Source organism: Bufo gargarizans, chromosome 5 (genome assembly GCF_014858855.1).
Source record: "Bufo gargarizans isolate SCDJY-AF-19 chromosome 5, ASM1485885v1, whole genome shotgun sequence".
NCBI classification, from domain to species: Eukaryota; Metazoa; Chordata; class Amphibia; order Anura; family Bufonidae; genus Bufo; species Bufo gargarizans.
Window position 1 is genome coordinate 466,024,932 of NC_058084.1, and position 19,446 is coordinate 466,044,377.

The 19,446-nt window shown below is 51.6% G+C and overlaps 1 protein-coding gene across 2 annotated transcripts; it reads right to left on the reverse strand.

Moving 5' to 3' along the window:
* Window positions 1–338: 338 nt before the first annotated feature.
* On the reverse strand, window positions 339–17,457 carry LOC122938398 (autophagy-related protein 9A-like). Of its 2 annotated transcripts, none has more exons than XM_044293874.1 (15): window positions 17,303–17,457; window positions 10,442–10,578; window positions 10,041–10,084; window positions 9,489–9,553; window positions 8,599–8,766; window positions 7,093–7,234; window positions 6,204–6,952; window positions 5,849–6,002; window positions 5,158–5,337; window positions 4,612–4,857; window positions 4,315–4,529; window positions 3,872–3,980; window positions 3,675–3,759; window positions 2,883–3,033; window positions 339–1,595 (listed from the first exon to the last, which is right to left on the reverse strand). In XM_044293874.1, exons 2-14 carry the CDS (start codon window positions 10,548–10,550, stop codon window positions 2,897–2,899), a joined length of 2,403 nt encoding a protein of 800 aa, XP_044149809.1. In that variant the 5' UTR covers window positions 10,551–10,578; window positions 17,303–17,457; the 3' UTR covers window positions 339–1,595; window positions 2,883–2,896. The 2 variants fall into 2 exon arrangements, with proteins under 2 accessions (XP_044149809.1, XP_044149810.1); XM_044293875.1 differs by lacking the exon at window positions 17,303–17,457 and adding an exon at window positions 12,183–12,311.
* Between the last annotated feature and the right edge of the window lie 1,989 nt (window positions 17,458–19,446).

The window sequence follows — 19,446 nt, forward strand, 5'->3', positions numbered from 1 at the left end:
CGGCTTCTCTGGGCGGAGTTAGTTTACGTGGAGTGGCGATTATTATGGGTCACATGGCACTGTCGTCTTCTGGCGGTTCACATACTTATCTGTCCGTGCAGCAGTGGTGGTTCTGGCCCTGGACTTCTGCATGGACACGGTTGGGTGAATCAAGGATCCTCAGGGGCGGAGCAAGTTACTTCCACCCCCAAGGAGTTTATCCACAATGATAGTACCAGGGATATTACCCGTTTAATGCTGCGGGCCTGGTACCAGTGCCTCTAGGCAAAAAATATATAAATAAAAGCCCCCAAAAAAGCACAAGCTACATGACGAAAAAACATACCCAGACGCCATTACTATCTACAAGGATGTAAACATTTATTGCAAAATGAGCCATGCCATAGCCTGCATCTGCAGTGCATGAGGTTGGGGGGGGGAAAGGTCAGCTCCGCTGGGCACAAAGCCGCCTCCTCGTCGATGGGCACAGCTTGGCACTGTTAGCAGATGGGGACAGGACCCTTTCTGAGGTGAGTGCACACAGCATGGAGGATATGGATGTAGTCACTTGCTATATACAGATGGAGCAGACCCAGTGCATCAAATATCCCCTAAAGCACCAATGCTCTGAGCGGGGCTCCAGCCTCACAGAGGATGGTCACCACGTCCACGACACTGTACGGGGCAGATTACAGAGTGCGTCACCTGCAGCCATTTCCCTCCGCACACCTCTCTTCCTGAGCAGCAGTGACCCCCCCCCCAGGGGCGTAGTATAATAGTGTTATTACAGGACGCTCCGGATCCTGTACTGAAGTTTGTACCTTTAAGTCCTGAGGAGATAAAATGTACATGTTTCTCAAATAGGCAGGCGGCGCAGAGTCCGTGGAGGCGGGGGTCGGCCACCGCGTGGCTTCGTGGAGACCCCTTTTAACAAAAAAAACAACAAACATTCAGAAAGAGGAGGATCACGTCCATCTGTAGTGAATATGGACACCATGGCTCGGTCTGTGGGTGCTGTTCTTCATAGTGTCCATTGAGCACGTGATGGCGCCCCCTAGAGCAGCATGTGAAATGTGTTTGGCGCAGCATTGCTGAGATATGAATGCAGTTCCTCTGCCGTCGACAGGCAGCTCCCCACCCCGGTACGAAAGGCACTTCTGAAACGCACGTCCTGGCGTCCGCCATTGAGATTTAGCAGCAGCCGTGATGTCGTCGTTGATGGCGGGGTGCTCTGCACACCTTCAATGAGGGGTAGTGTTATGGCAATGATGGTGGTGGTAGGTGGCGAAATCATCGCAAAGCAGCAGGAGGTTCCCACAAAGCAGTGGGCGGGAGGCTCTGAAGGGCCACGTCCTGGGGGTTGAGGTTCTCGGGGACAATAGATAATAACACTAAGAAATCTCCGGATACACGCGGCGAGTAGCTTATTCAAGTCACTGACAAATACAGACGCTGCCCCTTTAAAGGGGAGGAGGTGCACACAGGACCCCTTAGAGTACAGCGAGTATCACAAAACGTCCCCCCGGCCAAGCACACACCAATATCTTCTGAAATCACTGACGGCGGGGGGAAGGGGACCCCAATACTGCAGCCCAGGTACAAATGTCAACAGGGACCTGCAAAAGAAATAAAAAAAATTATGAGGGATGTGATACCGTCTGCTGAGCTGTGTATCTAATCCTATCCTGTGTGATACCGTCTGCTGAGCTGTGTATCTAATCCTATCCTGTGTGATACCGTCTGCTGAGCTGTGTATCTAATCCTATCCTGTGTGATACCGTCTGCTGAGCTGTGTATCTAATCCTATCCTGTGTGATACCGTCTGCTGAGCTGTGTATCTAATCCTATCCTGTGTGATACCGTCTGCTGAGCTGTGTATCTAATCCTATCCTGTGTGATACCGTCTGCTGAGCTGTGTATCTAATCCTATCCTGTGTGATACCGTCTGCTGAGCTGTGTATCTAATCCTATCCTGTGTGATACCGTCTGCTGAGCTGTGTATCTAATCCTATCCTGTGTGATACCGTCTGCTGAGCTGTGTATCTAATCCTATCCTGTGTGATACCGTCTGCTGAGCTGTGTATCTAATCCTATCCTGTGTGATACCGTCTGCTGAGCTGTGTATCTAATCCTATCCTGTGTGATACCGTCTGCTGAGCTGTGTATCTAATCCTATCCTGTGTGATACCGTCTGCTGAGCTGTGTATCTAATCCTATCCTGTGTGATACCGTCTGCTGAGCTGTGTATCTAATCCTATCCTGTGTGATACCGTCTGCTGAGCTGTGTATCTAATCCTATCCTGTGTGATACCGTCTGCTGAGCTGTGTATCTAATCCTATCCTGTGTGATACCGTCTGCTGAGCTGTGTATCTAATCCTATCCTGTGTGATACCGTCTGCTGAGCTGTGTATCTAATCCTATCCTGTGTGATACCGTCTGCTGAGCTGTGTATCTAATCCTATCCTGTGTGATACCGTCTGCTGAGCTGTGTATCTAATCCTATCCTGTGTGATACCGTCTGCTGAGCTGTGTATCTAATTCTATCCTGTGTGATACTGTCTGCTGAGCTGTGTATCTAATCCTGTCCTGTGTGGTACTGTCTGCTGAGCTGTGTATCTAATCCTATCCTGTGTGATACTGTCTGCTGAGCTGTGTATCTAATCCTCTCCTGTGTGATACTGTCTGCTGAGCTGTGTATCTAATCCTATCCTGTGTGATACTGTCTGCTGAGCTGTGTATCTAATCCTGTCCTGTGTGATACTGTCTGCTGAGCTGTGTATCTAATCCTATTCTGTGTGATACTGTCTGCTGAGCTGTGTATCTAATCCTATCCTGTGTGATACTGTCTGCTGCGCTGTGTATTTACCCCCCCCAAAGCCTCTTTTCCCCAAACCCGACTCACAGGAGTCCTGTGTGCTAGCTGCTTGCACTGCTGCTTGTGCTGTGTCCTGCTGATGCCGCCTGTAGAGGGGTCCTTTCTTCTATCTCCTGTTCCTCCACCCAGCCACCGAGACGGAGACCCCGATACCCGGACCGATGATCGGACCAACTGCCTGCAGGAAAAGAACATTAACTATAGAGCTGAAAACTGCATCAAGGAATGATGGGTGGGGGGGGAGACTCAGAGGGGTGCCAGCCCCGGCAGGGGAGGGGTGCCAGCCCCGACAGAGGAGGGCAGGGGAGGGGTGCCAGCCCCGACAGAGGAGGGCAGGGGAGGGGTGCCAGCCCCGACAGAGGAGGGCAGGGGAGGGGTGCCAGCCCCGACAGAGGAGGGCAGGGGAGGGGTGCCAGCCCCGACAGAGGAGGGCAGGGGAGGGGTGCCAGCCCCGACAGAGGAGGGCAGGGGAGGGGTGCCAGCCCCGACAGAGGAGGGCAGGGGAGGGGTGCCAGCCCCGACAGAGGAGGGCAGGGGAGGGGTGCCAGCCCCGACAGAGGAGGGCAGGGGAGGGGTGCCAGCCCCGACAGAGGAGGGCAGGGGAGGGGTGCCAGCCCCGACAGAGGAGGGCAGGGGAGGGGTGCCAGCCCCGACAGAGGAGGGCAGGGGAGGGGTGCCAGCCCCGACAGAGGAGGGCAGGGGAGGGGTGCCAGCCCCGACAGAGGAGGGCAGGGGAGGGGTGCCAGCCCCGACAGAGGAGGGCAGGGGAGGGGTGCGAGACTATTATAGTATTACATGAACTATAGACATAAAATATACCTGGGGGTTGTCTTTGATGCGGTGACATGTCTGCTGCCTGCCACATCCCTAGGGGGCGCTGTGACGAGCCTTGATTCTGATGCACCTGAAATCACAATAATCCTAACATTACTCAGCCTCCTACTGACACTGAGGGGCACTGGCTGGAGCAGGGCATGGGACTCCCGTCATGTATGTAAAGAGCCGTGTAGTCTTACCTCATGCATGTAAATTGCATGGAGGCTCATCTCAGCAGATGCAAACTCTAAAGCCAGCAGGGACGAGCGAGAGATGCTCTGGATCTCGGAGTCGCTGGGAGACATGACGCTGACAGGGAAGACAGGGTCGTTAATTACAGTGCAGAGAAAATAATCATTAATAAGTCATTATTACAGGGACTACAACCCCCAACATCTGACAAACCGAAACCAAGCAACTAAAGGGGCTGCCATCCTTATCAGCTGCAGTAATCCTTGTGGTAGCGCAGTACAAGCTCCTGGCCTCCAGGTGGCGCTGCCTGCACAGGATCTCACTTTCCTGCATCTGGTTACTACAAGTCACAGTGTGAACTGCGCCCCACAGAAAACCTGCAGCTCCAACCGTACACAGTTTATATTCTTATTGTACCCTTCTTCGGGGGATATGCTGTGGGGTCACCAACCTCTGCTGCAGGACAGTCCGGTCGCTGTTGTACAGAGAAGTATTAGAGTGCATCCCATGTGGTCGGCCGGAGATCTGCGAGGCGGACAGAGATGCCAGGACACTTGCCGCAGCAGATGCAGTAGTGGTGGGCTGGGCAAAGCGGCGGTCTCGGGTGGGTAACCCGCTGGCGGTCAAGACCGGATGTACCAGGACACTGGCCAGCAAATTATCAGGCTGAAGTGGGGTGAAACAGCAGAATTAGCAAGAGCCGAGAAGTGAACGGCGCTGTGGGCGGAGCTAAGAGGACAGTACTGACCGCGGTCCCAGACTCGTTAGACAAGATGGAGCTGCAGATGGGGGCCTCACACAGAATCTGCTGGGCAGGGGGGGCATTGGCAGCGTCTTGGTGAACCTTCTCTTTAACGTGGCCAATGAACACGGAGCTCTCCAGCGGGGGGTGCCACTGCGGGTTCGTGATCGCAAAATGCATCAAGGACAACTCTGTCTTCCCGTTCTCCGCCTGCTGGTACACGGAGGCCTGAGTCTGCCCCTCCGACATCCACTGTGGGCAAGACAAAATGGCGCAAGGGGAATAACATATTACGGTCATGCATCTAAAAATATATATAAATACATTTTTTTAAAAGACTCCCGTTTTGTGCACACAGCTCCTATGAAAACGAATGTGCCTCCACAGACTACAGGCAGCGCCTGATCCTGTAGTCCGCTGGTAGAGAGCGCAGAAGTAGGGAATCAGACCGTGGAGACACATAGGTTTGTATACAGGCTGTAAACAATGGGTTGCAAAAGTGTTGACATCCCTTAGAGTGCAGCCGCTCCGCCTCGCCCCGTGATTGGTCACCTGTGGGTTTCCATGTTTTCTGATGTCCATCTGAGCAAAAGAGCAGATATCCCCGACCCCCACGACCTCCACAGAAAAGTTCCGGAAGAAGTCGATGATCTCCAGGGACTTGTGACGCAGGGAGAAGATCAGGATGAACGGGGTGATGATCGGGCTGAGGAGCTCTTCTAGGATGAAGACCTGGAATAGCAGAGACGGAAGAGGAAGGGATAAAGCCCCCCCAATATAAGCCAGGGCCCCCCAAACCCATCCAATAATAACTAAAATATACAGCATCTCACTGCAGAACCTACCCTAAGCCACTCCACAAGACTGCAGAACCTACCCTACCCTACGCCACAAGACTACAGAACCTACCCTACCCTACGCCACAAGACTACAGAACCTACCCTACCCTACGCCACAAGACTACAGAACCTACCCTACCCTACGCCACAAGACTACAGAACCTACCCTACCCTACGCCACAAGACTACAGAACCTACCCTACCCTACGCCACAAGACTACAGAACCTACCCTACGCCACAAGACTACAGAACCTACCCTACGCCACAAGACTACAGAACCTACCCTACGCCACAAGACTCCAGAACCTACCCTACGCCACAAGACTCCAGAACCTACACTACACCACATAAGGCCACTACATATGTCTGTCGGACTTACACTTTCCAATACCTGTCTACTTACCGCCTTGTACTGGAAGAGCTGTGCCAACTCATCGCGGGTTTCCAGCTTGTGGGCGTGCCCCTGCCAGTGGTCCGGCATGTAGTGTATATGGGCGAGGACACACTGCAGCAGCTGCTCCGGGCACCACACCATGTGTTCGTCGGGGATAAACGACCTGCATGCAGAGGGATGTTAGTGAGGCCTCCTGCCATGACCATATCCGTTTTGCAGTCCACAAATCACGGAGCCACAAAATACGGATGCAGTCTGTGCGCTTCCCGCAATTTTCACGGGATCCACTGTAACAAAGCCTATTCTTGTCTGACTATAATTTTCTGGCCATTTACCACCAATTCTCTCCCGTACGGCCACTCACCTGGCTACAGTCACCAGCACCCCGAGGACGGTAATGGCGGTCAGTATGTGCTGGACGGTCAGCACATCTTCATCGTACACAGTCAGCGCAATGAGGACGGCCAGCAGGGACCCCGCGAAAAAGCCCAGGTTCTTGGCGGCAATGGCCAGCAGCGGTGAAGCGAAGGAGTTCATGTACTTTGTAGCCGGCTTATAACCGCGGCTCAGCCGCGTCTGGAGCTCGTGCGTCAGCTCGTTAAAATGCCGCAGGTAGAGTCGGCCGTAGAGCGACCACCGCCTGGCGCCCAGGCTGCCCGGCTCCCTCTTAATGACTTCAGTGTAGCTAAAAAAGGCATAGAGGATCTGCCAGACCAGTATGAAGGGGCACAGAAAGAGGTTGGCCAGTCCGAGGAGGAGGATGGTGCGGCTCAGCTCCTGGGCGAGCTCCAGCCTCTGCCCTGGACGCTTGTACTTTGGCTGAAGGCTCCATTTGTTCTGGAAGAGAGACCCCGGGCCCCAGAAGAAGAGAAGCTCCAGGTTGTACTTGAGGCCCTGGCTGAGGAACGTGACCTCCCCGACCAGAGGGAGGCAGAAGCGAACAGGCAGGAGGCTTTTGTTGATCATGGCCACCATGTAGTTCTTGAAGCGCAGGATGCGGTGGTAGATGTCCAGCTCGGTCAGCTCCTTCTTGTGAACGCACATGGGCTGCTCTTTCTGCAGCGAGATGAGACGAGCCTGGACCTCCTGCCAGGAGAAGTTACACAACTCGTCCTGCAAGACAAAACACGGCTGATGAGGGGAAGGAAACGTAGAGCAGAGCCGAGGAGAACCCGGCCTCACAACAACCGCTGCAGGTCTGCCAAACCCCAACCAAGCCCCGGCCGCAATCATCTTCTCCAGATGTTACTCACCGAGGGGATTTTTAGGGCTCGGACGTAGAACTTTCGGATCTCCCAGTAACTCAGCAGATTACAGAACATCTTGACGAGACGGTAAAGCCAAAATATGGCCGCCATGACCAGCAGGAAAATGATCCAACCGCTCTCCTGGATCCTGGGTGTAAAATGGGGACAAACAGACAGAAAATAATGATCATAAGAGTCAGTGTACATTACTTATCCTGTATTATACTCCAGAGCTGCACTCACTATTCTGCTGGTGCAGTCACTGTGTACATACATTACTTATCCTGTATTATACTCCAGAGCTGCACTCACTATTCTGCGGGTGCAGTCACTGTGTACATACATTACATTACTTATCCTGTACTGATCCTGAGTTACATCCTGTATTATACTCCAGAGCTGCACTCACTATTCTGCTGGTGCAGTCACTGTGTACATACATTACTTATCCTGTACTGATCCTGAGTTACATCCTGTATTATACTCCAGAGCTGCACTCACTGTTCTGCTGGTGCAGTCACTGTGTACATACATTACTTATCCTGTACTGATCCTGAGTTACATCCTGTATTATACTCCAGAGCTGCACTCACTATTCTGCTGGTGGAGTCACTGTGTACATACATTACTTATCCAGTACTGATCCTGAGTTACATCCTGTATTATACTCCAGAGCTGCACTCACTATTCTGCTGGTGCAGTCACTGTGTACCTACATTACTTATCCTGTACTGTTCCTTAGTTACATCCTGTATTATACTCCAGAGCTGTACTCACTATTCCGCAGGCTTCTGAGCTGAAATCTCTCAGCATTCCCCGCTTGTTCAGTTTCTGTACAGTGCTTACTAGTGATCTGCATTCTGGGAACTGTTATCGTACCCCATCTTGCCGACCATTTAGCAGTCAGCAGCACTTTGAATACAGCTCTGGGTGATAACACTAGATGGTATAGAATTATTTATGATGGGGCTGCTGATATTTTGTTACTGTCCAGGAAGAAGCTGAATTAGGGTCCATTCACACGTCCGTTGTTTGTTTCCTGATCTGTTCCGTTTTTTGCTGAACAGATCTGGACCAGATCTGGACCCATTCATTTTCAATGGGTCCTGAAAAAAAACGGACAGCACAATGTCTGATTTTTTTTCAGGACCCATTGAAAATGAATGGGTCCAGATCTGGTCCAGATCTGTTCAGCAAAAAACGGAACAGATCAGGAAACAAAGAACGGACGTGTGAATGGACCCTTATACATGAAAAACGGACACTGAGGGTGAACCAGCAGCACAACGACTGTCCGAGTCGTGCCCAATACCTGCATGGGGTGCTCAGAGCCAACAGCAAGGGATGTTAAGGGGTTAATGAGCCCCAGAGCGGCAGGACACCATTAGGAAACGCACATAATCAGATCAGTCCGCAGCAGCTTGTTGACCGTTTCCAGGGAGCAAAGTAACAGTGGTAAAGACGGCGGGTTTACATTACTGGACTGTACGGCCACTAGTGGAGAGGACCTACCTGAGGGCGCACTGCTGGGCAGGCAGAATGGCGTCGGCCAGGGTCACCTTGTTTCGGTCAGGACTGACCCCTGAGTGCGTGTGGTTGACGGGTTTATTGGCAAAGAGGACGTCATATTCCACACAGCGGAAGAGGAAGGTGGTGAACGTGACGACGAACAGGAACTGGCTGCAGGGAGGGAAACGGGGCAGCGGTTATACAGGGGGGACCCCGGGAATGTCAGGGAGGGAAGGGGTTAATGGGGGATCAGACTGCCACAGCCAGCAGTACCACACAGGATAGGATTAGATACACAGCTCAGCAGACAGTATCACGCAGGATAGGATTAGATACACAGCTCAGCAGACAGTATCACGCAGGATAGGATTAGATACACAGCTCAGCAGACAGTATAACACAGGAGAGGATTAGATACACAGCTCAGCAGACAGTATCACACAGGACAGGATTAGATACACAGCTCAGCAGACAGTATCACACAGGACAGGATTAGATACACAGCTCAGCAGACAGTATCACAGGATAGGATTAGATACACAGCTCAGAAGGCAGTATCACACAGGATAGGATTAGATACACAGGTCAGTCAGCAGACAGTATCACACATGGTAGGATTAGATACACAGCATCACACAGGACAGGATTAGATACACAGGTTTAGATACACAGCTCAGCCAATGGTATCACACAGGACAGGATTAGATACACAGCTCAGCAGACAGTATCATGCGGATTAGATACACTGCTCAGCAGACAGTATCACGCACATTAGATACACTGCTCAGCAGACAGTATCATGTGGATTAGATACACTGCTCAGCAGACAGTATCACGCAGATTAGATACACCGTAGGGTCTGATATAATCAGCACAGAATGCTTTCTACTTACACAAGTTCGAAGAAGTCGGAGAGCACCATGCAGGTGAAGCCATTCTTCTGGTGGAAGTGGTAGATGTGCAGCGAGTGGTCAAGGAAAGGTACCAGGACCGCCAGCAGGGGGCGTCAACACTACCGCTCCATCAGCACATGATGATGAGGAGGTGGTGGTGTCGCCCCCTCTAATCGGCCATGTCTTATTGCAGGGCTGGCCAACCTGTGGCTCTCCAGCTGTTGTAAAACTACAACTCCCACCATGCTTTGCTGTAGGCTGATACCTGTAGGCAGTCTAGGCATGCTGGGAGTTGTAGTTTTGCAACAGCTGGAGAGCCTCAGGTTGACCATCCCTGTCTTATTGTCACCACCTCCCCCACCGGTCACCCATTTGTCTCTCAGGAGCCTGGGAAAGATGGGTGACCACTGACCGCCCCTCTAGTCCCAGGCTGATGTTCACCGAGAGGTTACTGGGCCTGGGAAACCTCTGCCTACAATCCTCCACCCACAACCCAGTCATCAAAACATTAGCTGCAGCTTGTGTGGTAACCAGTGTCACAGGAAAGGATATCTTGGTGAAGAAGTTATCCAAGTTCTTAATGTGATGCCAGGAGTCTGGAGACCAAGAAAAAAACGGAAAGATTAGTGGATCCGACACAAAACCTGCGCCGGGCCCCCCCACCAGACGGTCCCCTGTGGCCGACGGTCCCTGGGCCCCTAAGCACCAGCATTGGCATCTCTTTCTTCGCCGGCTTTTCCATTGCATTCCTATGGGCCTTAGAGGGGATGTCCAGGATTACACTGCACATGGCCTCTTTCTTCTTGAAACAGCGCCACCCCTGTCTACAGGCTGTGTCTGGTATTGCAGCTATTGAGTGTTCCTTTAAAGGAGTTTATGGGGGTCCTCTCTACTCTATGATGTCATCAATGAAGCAGAGGGGACCTATAATTGAAGTTGCGGGAGGGACCTACCTTTGACGGCTTCTGGGACGTGCACCAGTAGGTCCTCCTCCCCCGGGGGCGAATCCTCCTCAAAGTCTTCTAACCTCTGATACTCTCGGTATTGTTCCTGCGGCTCCATCCTCAAGACATCACCGTCTCCGGATCAGCTGAGAACACAAACATCACCAGGGGTTATCCAGAGAGACATCGTGCTCCACTCACATCCAAAGCTGCATTCACAGTTTGCTGGGTGCCAATGTGCATAGAAACCAAAGTACGGCTGAGACCCCCCCCACAATGCACCAGTACGGACCACGGACCAGCAGGAGACGCGAGGACGGGGCCAAAAACAACCCAGAGGGTTTCTTATTGCAGCTCTGGATGTGATGGAGTCCAGTTAAATCATTGGTCAGCGACCCTTCAGAACTCCAGGGGTCGTGAAACTACAACTCTCAGCATGTACGCCGGCTAAGCTGTTCTTGGAATGCTCCTAAGAGTCAATGAAGCATGCTGGGAGTTGTAGTTTCATAACAGCTGGAGGTTTCTTCCTGGACAGACACTGGATACAGCTCTGGATGTGACTGGAGCCTAAAATCTGTATTAAACCAGCAAAGGATTGAGGGAAATGTGAGGTCAGTGCAGCTCCGGATGTGACTGGAGTACAGGACATGATGTAGCGTGGTGACCCCGGGACAACGCGCAGGTTGTAGGATCCGATTATACACGGGAACCGGAACCATCGGAGCGGCCCGATCCCGCAGATAAGCCGACGTAAACAGGGTTATTCTTAGCTTTTCCCGGAGATGTGCGAGCAGAGCTTCCCTGGCAGAAGGCACATGGTGTCCTGGCCCGGAGCCTGGTGACACGAGCCACGTGCGTCTCCGGATAAACAAGTGACGTATAAAGTGTCACCCCGGCTCCCAGACGCCGTCCCAGACCTTAAAGGGGCGCTCCACAATGGTATAAATAAAGTTTATTGAAGACAGCACGCCACTTGTTCACCATCTGCCCCCCGGAGCCGATCTCAGGACCCTCCGCGGCCCATGTGTGGTGTTCACTTCAATAAACTTTATTTACACTTCTTTTAACGAACATTTCCCCATATATGAAAAGGAATGAGATTTTGGACAAACTGGGCGTCCACCGTTACCAAAGTCCCCTCCAGGGGGTGGTGGACCCCCGGCTCTCCCACACTCCTGAACAGACGGCAGCGTCATGGATGGATCTCATCCTCAAAACATTTCACATGTATTCTCTCTAGTCACATCCAGAGCTGCTTTCAAAATTCTGCTGCTTGTTTCTCTCTACCTCAGTGACCCATCAGGTCGACTAGAACCGAGCGTCTGTCATCTTTTAGCCGCCACAATGCCCTCTGGCAACAGGCAGCATTCCGAATGCAGCTTTGGATGTGCTTGGAGTAGAAGACATGAAAAATGATTCAGGATCAGTACCAGGTAAGTAGAGTTTATAATTGACAAAGTCACACACTGAAGCAGGCCCGCGGTGCCACCACTCTGCCCTGAAGAGGGCACCTGCAAAAGTAATAATAAAAAAATGATATCAATATTCAACCAGAAAATTCCCATATTCCGAATTCTGAGCAGTACTGGTCCGAAACAGGCAAAACTGCCCGATCTAGCAGGTAAGCGTTTTATCCTCAACGCCACTCGGAGCTCCGATTCTCTCATAGTAAGCTGACCAATGGGGCGGGATCACTCGCTCGGCGGTGGGCACCGACATAAGACCTGTAGGTCCTGAAACTCTGAGTTACCTGCCAGTCTCTGCGTCTCGTGTTCTCCGCCCGTCAGGCCGCCCGCTGATGTCACCCGTCTGCACCGAGCCCGGGTGATTACAATCAACGATCCAGGTGCTGCCCGAGGACAACAAGCAACAAGCTCCGCCCAGGGCACAGCGGCCAATCACAGCAGTGGGAATAATTATACATCCGGCATCATCCGTGCTGGAATCCCCTGTATATGACATATATATACACACACACGTGTGTATAATAACACCGCCATACCACACAGAACACAATAAGTGAAGAGCAAACACATAACAACATCCCGTTACAGAACCGCCACATGTCAGAGTGCATGTCTGCCGTGTGCTGGAGGCTATCCTCTGAGACAACGATGGAACCTACAAAGAGGCTATCCTCTGAGACAACGATGGAACCTACCACAAGGCTATCCTCAGAGACAACGATGGAACCTACCACAAGGCTATCCTCTGAGACAACGATGGAACCTACAAAGAGGCTATCCTCTGAGACAACGATGGAACCCACCACAAGGCTATCCTCTGAGACAACAATGGAACCTACCAAAAGTCTATCCTCTGTGACAACAATGTCTCCAGGGAGAGCCTTGTGGTGGGTTCCAACAATAAAACCCACCAGAATACTATCCCCGGAGACAACAATGAGACCCCCCACCACAAGGCTATCCTCCGAGACACAGATGAGATTCCCACAAGGCTATTCTCTGAGACAATGATGAAACCCACCACAAGGCTATCCTCTGGGACAAAGACGAATCCCACCACAAGGCTATCACGAGACAAAGATGAAACTCACCACAAGGCTACCCTCAAAGGCCAGAACAGTGTTATATTGAAAAAGTCCCAAATCTAGAGTGAATCATATTCTATGGACCCTATATATTATATATGACTGGTGTCATGGTTACAGCGGGCCCCTGGATCACACGTGTGACTTTGGTGTCGCCCTCTAGGCTATCACCCGCTGGTATGTGGGGTGACTGCATTCATACATGTCTGAGGGAGCACTTCACTGATAATTAGTAGGTGACTCAATGAGCTGCGTACCGGAAACGGCGGCCGTCATCTACTACAAACAACCGCAGCTATACAGGTGTTATCAGGGGCCAAGCAGGAGGAGCCCAAGTAAACACAGGGGCCCCACACACAGCGCTCAGGGATGGTCTGCAAACTGGTCCAGTAGAACACAAGAGGAGTTTGGGGGTTCACAAGACAACCACCCGTAAAGCTAGTGGACAGACGACAGGGCACCCTAACGGGGAGGGGGGAGGCGAAGATGTGGTGGAAGGGTTAAGTGACATGGGGCACTTCTGCAACAAGGTGCCCTAATGGGGAAGAGGGTGCTCCCTACACAGCAGCCAGGCGTAGACGCATAACCTTACTAAGGTTGTTTTTGGGTCCAGTATACCTTGGCTTCCCACTGTCCTACTTCTAGTTTACAGAGGGCACACTGAGGGCAACGCTCCCTCTACGTGAAGGGGGCGTCCAGTTTAAAGGTGGTCTCCTCTTGACTTTATATTCCCCCGTGGTCAGAAGGAGTAAACAGCAGTGAAGCCAGATACAGCGCGGGACGAGGCCGCCCCCAGTTATGTAAGGTCGGGGTGTGGTCCTCCACCCCGGCCCGGCACGTAGCTGACTAGGCCGGAGCTCACGTTTCCTCACCCCCACCACGTCCCAGGAGGCTGGAGTCACCCCTGAGTCACTCAGCGTCACCCACAGGCTGTGCAGACTGTAAACACAGGGTGGAGGAGGAGGTGAGAAGCTTAGCTATGCGGACACTTACAGCTACCTACCCAGCTGTCCTACAGTTCTGATTGGCAAGTCTGCCGACACACGCCGCGTGACATCTCATAGGATATGAAACGACAGTCAGGAGAAGCTGGGTGACCACCCACCAAGCAGCAAAGAGAAGCTATAGGGGTCCACATCGCTCAAGGTCACGGCCATGGGGGCTATTGGGTTCAGGACCCCACTTTAGGGGCCTGTGTCGCCTGGCAGAAACATCTTTGGGGGCCCATATGGTCTAGCAACAATGCTATGGGTGCCAATATGGCTCATTGATATGGAGGCCACGTAGATCAGTGGAAGCACTATTGGGCCCAAGGGCCACATGGCTCAGCAGCGACGATATGGTGACTTGGTAGTTCAGAGATACCTCTATGGGGGTCCATGTGGTACAAAGGCAGCTGTGTGGATCAGTGGTACCTCTACGGGGGCTCATGTGGCTCACTGGTACCACTACGGGGGCTCATGTGGCTCACTGGTACCTCTACGGGGGCTCATGCGGCTCACTGGTACCTCTACGGGGGCTCATGCGGCTCACTGGTACCTCTACGGGGGCTCATGCGGCTCACTGGTACCTCTACGGGGGCTCATGCGGCTCACTGGTACCTCTACGGGGGCTCATGCGGCTCACTGGTACCTCTACGGGGGCTCATGCGGCTCACTGGTACCTCTACGGGGGCTCATGCGGCTCAGCGGCACCTCTACGGGGGCTCATGTGGCTCAGCGGCACCTCTACGGGGGCCCACTGGTACCTCTACGGGGGCTCATGTGGCTCAGCGGCACCTCTATGGTGGCCCACTGGTACCTCTACGGGGGCTCATGTGGCTCAGCGGCACCTCTATGGTGGCCCACTGGTACCTCTACGGGGGCTCATGTGGCTCACTGGTACCTCTACGGGGGCTCATGTGGCTCACTGGTACCTCTACGGGGGCTCATGTGGCTCAGCGGCACCTCTATGGTGGCCCACTGGTACCTCTACGGGTGCTCATGCGGCTCAGCGGCAGCGATACTATGGTGCATACTATTGGGGCACGCTCACCGCCGCCGGTCTGTGGCCATTCACAGGTATTTATAACATGAGCGGAGGAAATGCTGAGGCTGGAATAATAACAGGTACCATAATAGCGGCAGGTTTGGCGGCGGTGATGTCACTATGTCAGGCGTCGCCGTCTCTACGCGACCTGTTCTACCTGCCGCGTCCCCGGGCTGAGCTCTGAATCACCCCGTGATCTCACCCAGGAGTCTCAGCACAGAGGAGCCGTGTGCTACCTCACCCCAACAAAGAGCGCCCCCCGACTGGAGCTGCTAATTCTACACCGCTTCCCGGGATCAGGAGACTGCCTGAAGGAGGGGGGTTCACCCAGCATCCACAGGCTTAGATACAGACGGTATCACATATGATGGGCTTAGACACACGGCTCCTCATATACTGAGAGATCTGTGACACACAACATTCGCCACCTTCCAGGCGCCTCTCCTGACATTGTAGTAATACTGCCAAATAACCCGAATACCGACATACATTACTTATCCTGTGCTGATCCTGCGTTACATCCTGTATTATACTCCAGAGCTGCACTCCCTATTCTGCTGGTGCAGTCACTGTGTACATACATTACTTATCCTGTACTGATCCTGAGCTACATCCTGTATTATACTCCGGAGCTGCACTCACTATTCTGCTGGTGCAGTCACTGTGTACATACATTACTTATCCTGTACTGATCCTGAGCTACATCCTGTATTATACTCCGGAGCTGCACTCACTATTCTGCTGGTGCAGTCACTGTGTACATACATTACTTATCCTGTACTGATCCTGAGTTACATCCTGTATTATACTCCGGAGCTGCACTCACTATTCTGCTGGTGCAGTCACTGTGTACATACATTACTTATCCTGTACTGATCCTGAGTTACATCCTGTATTATACTCCAGAGCTGCACTCACTATTCTGCTGGTGCAGTCACTGTGTACATACATTACTTATCCTGCACTGATCCTGAGCTACATCCTGTATTATACTTCAGAGCTGCACTCACTATTCTGCTGGTGCAGTCACTGTGTACATACATTACTTATCCTGTACTGATCCTGAGTTACATCCTGTATTACACTCCAGAGCGGCACTCACTATTCTGCTGGTGCAGTCACTGTGTACATACATTACTTATCCTGTACTGATCCTGAGTTACATCCTGTATTATACTCCAGAGCTGCACTCACTATTCTGCTGGTGCAGTCACTGTGTACATACATTACTTATCCTGCACTGATCCTGAGCTACATGCTGTATTATACTCCAGAGCTGCACTCACTATTCTGCTGGTGCAGTCACTGTGTACATACATTACTTATCCTGTACTGATCCTGAGTTACATTCTGTATTATACTCCAGAGCTGCACTCACTGTTCTGCTGGTGCAGTCACTGTGTACATACATTACTTATCCTGTACTGATCCTGAGTTCCATACTGTATTATACTCCGGAGCTGCACTCACTATTCTGCTGGTGCAGTCACTGTGTACATACATTACTTATCCTGCACTGATCCTGAGCTACATGCTGTATTATACTCCAGAGCTGCACTCACTATTCTGCTGGTGCAGTCACTGTGTACATACATTACTTATCCTGTACTGATCCTGAGTTACATCCTGTATTATACTTCAGAGCTGCACTCACTATTCTGCACTGAATACAGGAAGTAATGTATGTATACAGCTCTGCACTGTTGGGTGCGGTGTATGGACTTATAGACTCTCCTGGATGATGAGACTTATCCCCCTCCCCCGCTCTGTAGTCCTGATTAGAGAACAGTTGCTGACTGACCCTCCTAACAGCGCCCCCCATTGCTCCAACACTATTATTATTATTATTACAGCGCCATTCCTTCCCTAGTGCTGCACAGATGATAAGCGGTGCACATATGATAAGCGGTGCACATATGATAAGCGGTGCACATACATAATACAGACAAGTGCACTAATCATAAACAAGACGAGTTACAGACTGGTCCAGGAGAGAGGGCCCTGCCCGCGAGGCTTACAATCTACATGGTCTGGGAGAAGGGCACAGTAGGTGCGGGTGAAGCTGGTTGTGGCATCTGACAGTAGACTGCGACCTCCCGGCCTCTATACGGTCTATAGATATAATGACCAGGTCAGAGGTCAGCGATCTCCCGGCCTCCATAGTCTTATTACCAGGGCGGGGGTCGGGGCTTGCCCTGTGCTGACCTCCAGTCCACATTCCCACCGGGATTTCGGGGCTCCAGTCCCTTCTGTCAGGTCCCCGTATCGTCCCCGCGGGGCCCCTGTCTCACCTTGTCCCAGTCTGTCGGGGGCTCCTCCTCATCACATCCTGCAGATTCTGCCCTGTGTCCCTTGTTCGGTGGGGGGCCCCGGGGCCCTGTGCCGGCTGTGTTGTTGCTGGGCCCTGCTGCTTTGTGCTGTCCCAGCTGCTGAGTGCGATTAGGAGGGGGCAGGATCTGAGGCCTCCCCGCCCCCGGCCTGTAACCCTCTCCCTGCCAGAGAGCTGCACACAGCAGGCTGAGGCCTGCAGAGCATCGCTCCACACCTGACTCCTGTCACTCCTCTGTATCGCCTGACACCCAGCACAGCTCCTGCTGAGCCGTGTATCTAATCCTGTGTGATAATGTCTGCTGAGCTGTGTATCTAATCCTGTCCTGTGTGATACTGTCTGCTGAGCTGTGTATCTAATCCTGTCCTGTGTGATACTGTCTGCTGAGCTGTGTATCTAATCCTATCCTGTGTGATACTGTCTGCTGAGCTGTGTATCTAATCCTATCCTGTGTCTGCTGAGCTGTGTATCTAATCCTATCCTGTGTCTGCTGAGCTGTGTATCTAATCCTGTCCTGTGTGATACTGTCTGCTGAGCTGTGTATCTAATCCTATCCTGTGTGATACTGTCTGCTGAGCTGTGTATCTAATCCTATCCTGTGTCTGCTGAGCTGTGTATCTAATCCTATCCTGTGTCTGCTGAGCTGTGTATCTAATCCTGTCCTGTGTGAAACTGTCTGCTGAGCTGTGTATCTAATCCTGTGTGATACTGTCTGCTGAGCTGTGTATCTAATCCTATCCTGTGTGATACTGTCTGCTGAGCTGTGTATCTAATCCTGTCCTGTGTGATACTGCCTGCTGAGCTGTGTATCTAATCCTATCCTGTGTGATACAGTCTGCTGAGCTGTGTATCTAATCCTATTCTGTGTGATACTGTCTGCTGAGCTGTGTATCTAATCCTATCCTGTGTGATACTGTCTGCTGAGCTGTGTATCTAATCCTATCCTGTGTGATACTGTCTGCTGAGCTGTGTATCTAATCCTCTCCTGTGTGATACTGCCTGCTGAGCTGTGTATCTAATCCTCTCCTGTGTGATACTGTCTGCTGAGCTGTGTATCTAATGCTATCCTGTGTGATACTGTCTGCTGAGCTGTGTATCTAATCCTGTCCTGCGTGATACTGTCTGCTGAGCTGTGTATCTAATCCTATCCTGTGTGATACAGTCTGCTGAGCTGTGTATCTAATCCTATCCTGTGTGATACTGTCTGCTGAGCTGTGTATCTAATCCTATCCTGTGTGATACTGTCTGCTGAGCTGTGTATCTAATGCTATCCTGTGTGATACTGTCTGCTGAGCTGTGTATCTAATCCTATCCTGTGTGATACTGTCTGCTGAGCTGTGTATCTAATCCATATCCTGTGTGATACTGTCTGCTGAGCTGTGTATCAATCCTATCCTGTGTGATACTGTCTGCTGAGCTGTGTATCTAATCCTATCCTGTGTGATACTGCTGCTGAGCTGTGTATCTAATCCTATCCTGTGTGATACTGTCTGCTGAGCTGTGTATCTAATCCTATCCTATGTGATACTGTCTGCTGAGCTGTGTATCTAATCCTATCCTGTGTGATACTGCCTGCTGAGCTGTGTATCTAATCCTATCCTGTGTGATACTGTCTGCTGAGCTGTGTATCTAATCCTATCCTGTGTGATACAGTCTGCTGAGCTGTGTATCTAATCCTATCCCTGTGTGATACTGTCTGCTTGAGCTGTGTATCTAATCCTATCCTGTGTGATACAGTCTGCTGAGCTGTGTATCTAATCCTATCCTGTGTGATACTGTCTGCTGAGCTGTGTATCTAATCCTATCCTGTGTGATACTGTCTGCTGAGCTGTGTATCTAATCCTATCCTGTGTGATACTGTCTGCTGAGCTGTGTATCTAATCCTATCCTGTGTGATACTGTCTGCTGAGCTGTGTATCTAATCCTATCCTGTGTGATACTGTCTGCTGAGCTGTGTATCTAATCCTATCCTGTGTGATACTGCCTGCTGAGCTGTGTATCTAATCCTATCCCTGTGTGATACTGTCTGCTGAGCTGTGTATCTAATCCTATCCTGTGTGATACAGTCTGCTGAGCTGTGTATCTAATCCTATCCTGTGTGATACA